Below are 8,880 nucleotides of genomic sequence, written 5' to 3'. Positions count from 1 at the left end.
CTGGAAAGATGTTTTAAACCATTTCCATTCTTAATTAATTGTATTTTACGAAGACGTTCAGACCGCAGCTCTTTCGCTGGCATTGACTCTTAATACCTCTCACACCACGGTTAATGGTATGGTTTACAACATGGAGTATAACAGCGCCTCGCAGCTGTCTCTCTCCCCCTCCTCCGTTCCGACCATGGATGAACTCGTCCATCTGAACGGGGCTCGTAGCTATCCGTGGTGCTAAAGCTGAGGGTAAGAATCCACCCATTTTTTCGCCATATAGCATTGTGATATATAACGACTTATTGTTGGTAGCTTAGCTGATTGGAGAATATATAGAGTTTATTGATAACATTGAGGTAATTTATATTTTAGTTTTTTATTGGTTTACTATATAATATTCATTATATAGTGTAGTGTATACCCAGTTACTCTGAATAGCTCAGATGTGTAGGCTTTGACTTTAACATAGCCATTTCTGTGACCAGTCACAAGCTAATCACTCAGTTATTTCAATGCTAAATTCTCCTAGTTAATTCAATGCTAAATTCTCCTGTTTGATTTGTACTAGGTGCCTCTGGGAATGTGTATGCTTTGACTTTAACATAGCCATTTCTGTGACAAGTCACAAGCTAATCACTCAGCTATTTCAATGCTAAATTCTATGTTAATTCCTTTGTCAAGGGGTGCCTCTGTGGATGTGTATGCTTTGACTTTAACATAGCCATTTCTGTGACCAGTCACAAGCTAATCACTCAGCTATTTCAATGCTAAATTCTATGCTAATTCCTTTGTCAAGGCGCTTTGTTTCTTCTCACACAGCTTAAAGGTCGCGATCTGAGCATGGCTTTGTTCGCTCCAGCGCTGTCCTCCAGACAGTCTCGTCCCTTCACCTGATGAAGGCCGCTTGTGTTGTGGCCGAAACGTCGTGAGAATTTTATTGTGTTATTTTTATTTATCAATTTATTATTTTATTATCATTCTACGTGACTTTACCGAAAGAACCAAAGAAGATGAATCCTTGCAGTCATGAAAGCTTTAAATCGAAATTTGCATCATCCTATCACCCGGCTGGGTGGCTCAGCAGAAGAGCGAGCAGCTCGCCGTCGAAAGGTTGTGAGTTCAAATCCTGGTTGGAGTTGACTCAGCCCATCGACTCCAGTGCAGTAAGCGGGTGAGTGTGTTGTTGTGACCTGCAGTGTGGTGGTGGTTGAACACGGTGTAGATGAGACGAAACAGTCAGTCTGGTAGACCTAGCCCTCAACATGAATGGAAAACATGGCCATAGTGATAGAAAAGAGAAAAAAAACAGTGATGTAAAGAAAGAAAAAATAAGAGACCCTGTTTGGCAGCTAGACATGGGTCTTACCTGGGTCAGTGAGGCGGTCCTCTAGCTCAGCCAGACGTTGGACTTCGCTGGCCTTGGGGGTGTGGATGATGATCTCAATGCAACCGACACAGCAGAGCACGCACCCCAGTTTTCCGAGCGGGGACAGCCGCTCACCCAGCAGCCAGGAAGCCAGCACGGCCCTGACAGTGGCAGCACCACACACGGCAGTGTCAGTGGCAGCACCACACGTGGCAGTGTCAGTGGCAGCACCACACACGGCAGTGACAGTGGCAGCACCACACGCAGGGACAGTGGCAGCACCACACGCAGGGACAGTGGCAGCACCACACGTGGCAGTGACAGCACCACACGTGGCAATGACAGTGGCAGCACCACACGCGGTAGCGACAGTGGCAGCACCACACGCGGCAATGTCAGTGGCAGCACCACACACAGCAGTGTCAGTGGCAGCACCACACGCGGTGACAGTGGCAGCACCACACGCGGTGACAGTGGCAGCACCACACGTGGCAGTGACAGCACCACACGTGGCAGTGACAGTGGCAGCACCACACGCGGCAATGACAGTGGCAGCACCACACGTGGCAGTGACAGTGACAGCACCACACGTGGCAATGACAGTGGCAGCACCACACGCGGTAGCGACAGTGGCAGCACCACATGTGGCAGTGACAGCACCACACGTGGCAGTGACAGCACCACACGTGGCAGTGACAGCACCACACGTGGCAGTGACAGTGGCAGCACCACACGCGGTAGTGACAGTGGCAGCATCACACACAGCAGTGTCAGTGGCAGCACCACACGCGGTAGCGACAGTGGCAGCACCACACGTGGCAGTGGCAGCACCACACGTGGCAGTGACAGTGGCAGCACCACACGCGGTGACAGTGGCAGCACCACACGTGGCAGTGACAGCACCACACGTGGCAGTGACAGCACCACACGTGGCAATGACAGTGGCAGCACCACACGCGGTAGCGACAGTGGCAGCACCACACGCGGCAATGTCAGTGGCAGCACCACACACAGCAGTGTCAGTGGCAGCACCACACGCGGTGACAGTGGCAGCACCACACGCGGTGACAGTGGCAGCATCACACGCAGGGACAGTGGCAGCACCACACGTGGCAGTGTCAGTGGCAGCACCACATGTGGTAGCGACAGTGGCAGCACCACACGCGGTAGCGACAGTGGCAGCACCACTTGTGGTGCTGCCACTGGCAGAAGGAACTACAGCGATTTGACATCGCAACCATGGGCATCATCAACACCACAATATGAATTCCACCATCTTCACCACAATTAATGTGAACTACATTGTCACTGCTCCTGTAAAATAAATTACACGAGTGAACAATGTGCACTGATTTTCGTTCGCTCTCAAGAAAGATAAAATAATTCTCTGGCACGGGAGACCACAGACGAGAGGAGATAGCAGCCAGAACGGGAACGTGCGATTCGCGCCGTGAGATTTCAGTGACAGACAAACGATGGTAAATGTTTACCCGAATGGGATCCCAAAGGCACCCAGGGGTGTCACAAGTGTTGCTGGAGCCAGGTTGTAGGCAACAAAGTTTCCTGCTTGGCCCAGTGCCACTGAAAATAATAAAGTTGAGTCAATCTTCACGTTAAACATTCATTTTAAATTTATACACAAAACTAACTCATTATTAATCGAAACGTAAATTTTCTATCTGCAAACGTCCTTTTGCATGGTGGATAAACCCATTTTATTTTAACACAATGGCTATAATTCTTCAAAGTTTACTATAAACAGAAGTTCTTGCATTTCAGTTATCCTCACTGTTTAACCACCCCAAGCTCAGGTCACAACTCTTCTGCTTCTCCCTTACACTCCTACTTTGAAAGTCTCAACATTGCACGTTGTTTCTAGTTCGTACTTTTATGAAGAGAGAAGAAAAAACCCTAAACATTTAGCCAGCTACAGCGCTGAGGGTTACTTGAACAGGTGTTGTTGGGTAAGGGCTATTCCACAGACCAAACTCGGACATACGCCGCAGCCAGCCTAGGTTATTAAGAACCGGGCAGTCATTAGGGCGTCTGGGCTTGTTAATTCCTGACACCCGTACACAGATGCCAATTCCCGGACTGTCTGGGTCAAACCTGGGTTGTCAGCTGTCCGAGTTGAACCGGGACAAGTGGCAGCCCAAGCTGTGGGTCAGTTCATTTATATCGGGAGTAAAGCAAAACGCCACGCCACTGCTCCCCACACGAACGTAAATGCGCATCGACAAAATAGTTTAAAAGCGCACGTAAAAAAATGTTGCACATTAAACACGTCAAAAAACATTTGGATGTTTGTGAAAATTAATGCTCATGTAATATTTAACTGAAGACGCAGTGTTGGGTGTCGGGTGACTGTGGTGGGTTGTGTTGGCCTCACTTGTAAGAGTGCCGACCCACCACAGCCATTCCCTGAGGCAAGAGTGACCTGCAAATAAGACAGTGGCACAAGTGAGGAGGGGTGCATTTTCTACGTAGATTATTAAATTAAATCTATCTTAAATTGCACCTTGCGATGTGTTTGCTACATTGCAGCACGTGGCCTGTGATCCAGTGCTGTGTGGAGACAACCGGGTTGGGTGGATCACACAATAATTGGTGTAACGCTGGACAGCGAGGTCGCCACCTCCTGGCTTAGCAGGGTATGGGCAGTACAGCAAGTGGATTCATCGCTATCTGTATTCCATCTGTACAGGGGATGAGTGTTACTAACCTTGCACACGTGGGTTTTCTCCAGGTATTCCGGTTTCATCCAACATATACAAACACTAATGAATGGAGTTGGCCAAAAATCCCAAGATAGGACCACAGAGCTTGGGGAATCTTGTTCCTCGCAGCCACTTCACTCTGAGAGCGAATTAAAACTATCCATGTTACAAGCCGTGTTCGTGGTTTGTTGTGTTCGTGGTTTGTTGAGTTAGCGGTGTGTGTTGAGTTTGTGGTGTATGTGATGTGTCCGTGGTGTGTTCATTTAGTGGTGTGTTGAGTTAGTGGTGAGTGTGTTGTATGTGTGGTGTGTTGAGTAAGTGGTGTTTGTGTGTTGAGTTAGTGGTGTGTGTTTGTTGAGTTAGTGGTGTGTGTATTGAGTCAGCGGTGTACACATTGAGTTAGTGGTGTGTGTGTGTGTTGAGTTAGCGGTGTGCACATTTAGTTAGCGGTGTGTGTTGAGTTAGCGGTGTGCACATTGAGTTAGTGGTGTGTGTGTTGAGTTAGTGATATGTGTGTGTTGAGTTAGTGCTGTGTGTGTGTTGAGTTAGTAGTGTGTGTGTTGAGTTAGCGGTGTACACATTGAGTTAGTGGTGTGTGTGCTGAGTTAGTGCTGTGTGTTGTGAGTTAGAGGTGTGCACGCTGAGTTAGAGGTGTGTGTGTTGAGTTCGCAGTGTGTGTGTGTTGAGTTACAGTGAGGGAAAAAAGTATTTGATCCCCTGATGATTGTGTACGTTTGCCCACTGACCAAGAAATGATCAGTCTATAATTTTAATGGTAGGTTTACTTGAGCAGTGAGGGAGAATAACAACAAAAAAATCCAGAAAAACGCGTGTCAAAAATGTTAGAAATTTATTTGCATTTTAATGAGGGAAAAAAGTATTTAACCCCCTCTCAATCAGAAAGATTTCTCGCTCCCAGGTGTCTTTTATACAGGTAACGAGCTGAGATTAGGAGCACACTCTTAAAGGCAGTGCTCCTAATCTCAGCTTGTTACCTGTATAAAAGACACCTTGTCCACAGAAGCAATAAATCAGATTCCAAACTCTCCACCATGGCCAAGACCAAAGAATTCTCCAAGGATGTTAGGGACAAGATTGTAGACCTACACAAGGCTGGAATGGGCTACAAGACCATTGCCAAGCAGCTTGGTGAGAAGGTGATACAGTTGGTGCGATTATTCGCAAATGGAAGAAACGCAAAAGAACTGTCAATCTCCCTCGGCCTGGGGCTCCATGCAAGATCTCACCTTGTGGAGTTGCAATGATCATGGGAACGGTGAGGAATCAGCCCAGAACTACACGGGAGGATCTTGTCAATGATCTCAAGGCAGTTGGGACCAGAGTCACCAAGAAAACAATTGGTAACACACTACGCCGTGAAGGACTGAAATCCTGCAGCGCCTGCAAGGTCCCCCTGCTCAAGAAAGCACATATACAGGCCTGTCTGAAGTTTGCCAATTAACATCTGAATGATTCAGAGGACAACTGGGTGAAAGTGTTGTGGTCAGATGAGACCATAATGGGGCTCTTTGGCATCAAATCAACTCGCTGTGTTTGGAGGAGGAAATCTGCCTATGACCCCAAGAACACCATCCCCACCGTCAAACATGGAGGTGGAAACATGCTTTCGGGGTGTTTTTATGCTAAGGGGACAGGACAACTTCACCACAACAAAGGGACGATGGACGGGGCCATGTACCGTCAAATCTTGGGTGAGAACCTCCTTCCCTCAGCCAGGGCATTGAAAATGGGTCGTGGATGGGTATTCCAGCATGACAATGACCCAAAACACACGGCCAAGGCAACAAAGGAGTGGCTCAAGAAGAAGCACATTAAGGTCCTGGAGTGGCCTAGCCAGTCTCCAGAACTTAATCCCATAGAAAATATGTGGACGGAGCTGAAGGTTCGAGTTGCCAAACGTCAGCCTCGAAACCTTAATGACTTGGAGAAGATCTGCAAAGAGGAGTGGGACAAAATCCCTCCTGAGATGTGTGCAAACCTGGTGGCCAACTACAAGAAACGTCTGACCTCTGTGATTGCCAACAAGGGTTTTGCCACCATGTACTAAGTCATGTTTTGCAGAGGGGTCAAATACTTATTTTTGTCATTAAAATGCAAATCAACTTATAACATTTTTGACATGCGTTTTTCTGGATTTTGTTGTTGTTATTTTGTCTCTCACTGTTCAAATAAACCTACCATTAAAATTATGTACTGATCATTTCCTTGTCAGTGGGCAAACGTACAAAATCAGCAGGGGATCAAATGCTTTTTTCCTCACTGTAGCTGTATGCACATCGAGTTAGCGGTGTGCACATTAGGTTAGCGGTGTGTGTGTTGAGTTAGCGGTGTAACCATTGAGTTAGAGGTATGTGTGTTGAGTTCGTGCTGTGTGTGTTAAGTTATAGGTGTGCACGTTGAGTTAGTGGTGTGTGTGTGTTGAGTTAGCGGTGTGTGTCTGTTGAGTTAGCGGTGTGCACATTGAGTTAGTGGTGTGTGTGTGTTGAGTTAGCGGTGTACACTGAGTTAGTGGTGTGTGTGTTGAATTAGCGGTGTGTGTGTTGAGTTAGCGGTGTACAAATTGAGTTAGTGGTGTGTGTGTTAAGTTAGCGGTGTGTGTTGAGTTAGCGGTGTGTGTGTTGAGTTAGCGGTGTGCACATTGAGTTAGTGGTGTGTGTGTTGAGTTAGCGGTGTGCACATTGAGTTAGTGGTGTGTGTTGAGTTAGCGGTGTGTGTGTTGAGTTAGCAGTGTGTGTGTTGAGTTAGTGGTGTGTGTGTTGAGTTAGTGGGGTGTGTGTTGAGTTAGCAGTGTGTGTGTTGAGTTAGCAGTGTGTGTGTTGAGTTAGTGGTGTGTGTGTTGAGTTAGTGGTGTGCACATTTAGTTCGCGGTGTGTATGTTGAGTTAGCGGTGTGCACATTGAGTTACTGGTATGTGTGTTGAGTTAGCGGTGTGTGTGTTGAGTTAGCGGTGTGTGTGTTGAGTTAGCGGTGTGCACATTGAATTAGTGGTGTGTGTGTTGAGTTAGCAGTGTGTGTGTTGAGTTAGCGGTGTGTGTGTTGAGTTAGTGGTGTGCGTGTTGAGTTAGTGGTGTGCACATTTAGTTTGCGGTGTGTGTGTTGAGTTAGCGGTGTGTGTGCTGAGTTAGCAGTGTGCACATTTAGTTAGCGGTGTGTGTATTGAGTTAGCGGTGTGCACATTGAGTTAGTGGTGTGTGTGTTGAGTTAGCAATGTGTTGAGTTAGCGGTGTGCACATTGAGTTAGTGGTGTGTGTGTTGAGTTAGCGGTGTGCACATTGAGTTAGTGGTGTATGTGTTGAGTTAGCGGTGTGCACATTGAGTTATCGGTGTGTGTGTTGAGTTAGAGGTGTGCACATTGAGTTAGTGGTGTGTGTGTTGAGTTAGCGGTGTGTGTGTTGAGTTAGCGGTGTACAAATTGAGTTAGTGGTATGTGTGTTGAGTTAGTGCTGTGTGTGTTGAGTAATAGGTGTGCACGTTGAGTTAGTGGTGTGTGTGAGTGTTGAGTTAGCGGTGTGTGTCTGTTGAGTTAGCAGTGTGCACATTTAGTTAGCGGTGTGCACGTTAAGATAGCGGTGTGTGTGTTGAGTTAGCGGTGTGCACATTGAGTTACTGGTGTGTGTGTTGAGTTAGCGGTGTGTGTGTTCAGTTAGCGGTGTGCACATTGAATTAGTGGTGTGTGTGTTGAGTTAGCGGTGTGTGTGTTGAGTTAGCGGTGTGTGTGTTGAGTTAGTGGTGTGCGTGTTGAGTTAGTGGTGTGCACATTTAGTTTGCGGTGTGTGTGTTGAGTTAGCGGTGTGTGTGCTGAGTTAGCGGTGTGCACATTTAGTTAGCGGTGTGTGTATTGAGTTAGCGGTGTGCACATTGAGTTAGCGGTGTGTGTGTTGAGTTAGGGGTGTGCACATTGAGTTATGGTGTGTTTGTTGAGTTAGCGGTGTGTGTGTTGAGTTAGCGGTGTACAAATTGAGTTAGTGGTATGTGTGTTGAGTTAGTGCTGTGTGTGTTGAGTAATAGGTGTGCACGTTGAGTTAGTGGTGTGTGTGAGTGTTGAGTTAGCGGTGTGTGTCTGTTGAGTTAGCGGTGTGCACATTTAGTTAGCGGTGTGCACGTTAAGATAGCGATGTGTGTGTTGAGTTAGCGGTGTGCACATTGAGTTAGTGGTGTGTGTGTTGAGTTAGCGGTGTGTGTGTTGAGTTAGCGGTGTGCACATTGAGTTAGCGGTGTGTGTTGAGTTAGCAGTGTGCACATTGAGTTAGTGGTGTGTGTGTTGAGTGAGCTGTGTGCACATTGAGTTAGTGGTGTGTGTGCTGAGTTAGCTGTGTGCACATTGAGTTACTGGTGTGTGTGTTGAGTTAGTGGTGTGTGTCTGTTGAGTTAGTGGTGTGCACATTTAGTTAGCGGTGTGTGTGTTGAGTTAGTGGTGTGCACATTTAGTTAGCAGTGTGTGTGTTGAGTTAGCGGTGTGCACATTGAGTTAGTGGTGTGTGTGCTGAGTTAGCGGTATGTGTGCTGAGTTAGCGGTGTGTGTGTTGAGTAAGCGGTGTGCACATTGAGTTAGTGGTGTGTGTGCTGAGTTAGCGGTATGTGTGCTGAGTTAGCGGTGTGTGTGTTGAGTAAGCGGTGTGCACATTGAGTTAGTGGTGTGTGTGTTGAGTTAGCGGTGTGCACATTGAGTTAGTGGTGTGTGTGTTGAGTTAGCGGTGTGCACATTGAGTTACTGGTGTGTGTGTTAAGTTAGCGGTGTGTGTGTTGAGTTAGTGGTGTGCACGTTGAGTTAGTGGTGTGTGT

General features: G+C 47.2%; 1 protein-coding gene across 2 annotated transcripts in view; it reads right to left on the bottom strand.

Moving 5' to 3' along the window:
• The window catches only part of NIPA1 (NIPA magnesium transporter 1), a 29,431-nt gene that overhangs the window by 2,179 nt on the left and 18,372 nt on the right, over window positions 1-8,880 (bottom strand). For both annotated transcript variants that reach the window (XM_076067897.1, XM_032956776.2), the window contains 3 exons: window positions 3,750-3,797; window positions 2,851-2,941; window positions 1,361-1,521 (listed from right to left, as the gene is read on the bottom strand). In XM_076067897.1, coding sequence (XP_075924012.1) covers window positions 1,361-1,521; window positions 2,851-2,941; window positions 3,750-3,797 — 300 coding nt within the window. The remainder of the gene's footprint in view (window positions 1-1,360; window positions 1,522-2,850; window positions 2,942-3,749; window positions 3,798-8,880) is intronic.

The sequence above is a fragment of the Petromyzon marinus genome, chromosome 18, assembly GCF_048934315.1.
Source record: "Petromyzon marinus isolate PM22_M1 ecotype Great Lakes invasive population chromosome 18, UKy_Petmar_22M1.pri1.0, whole genome shotgun sequence".
NCBI classification, from domain to species: Eukaryota; Metazoa; Chordata; class Hyperoartia; order Petromyzontiformes; family Petromyzontidae; genus Petromyzon; species Petromyzon marinus.
The sequence above is the reverse complement of the archived record's forward strand: the minus strand, read 5'-3'. Positions and strand labels throughout refer to the sequence as shown.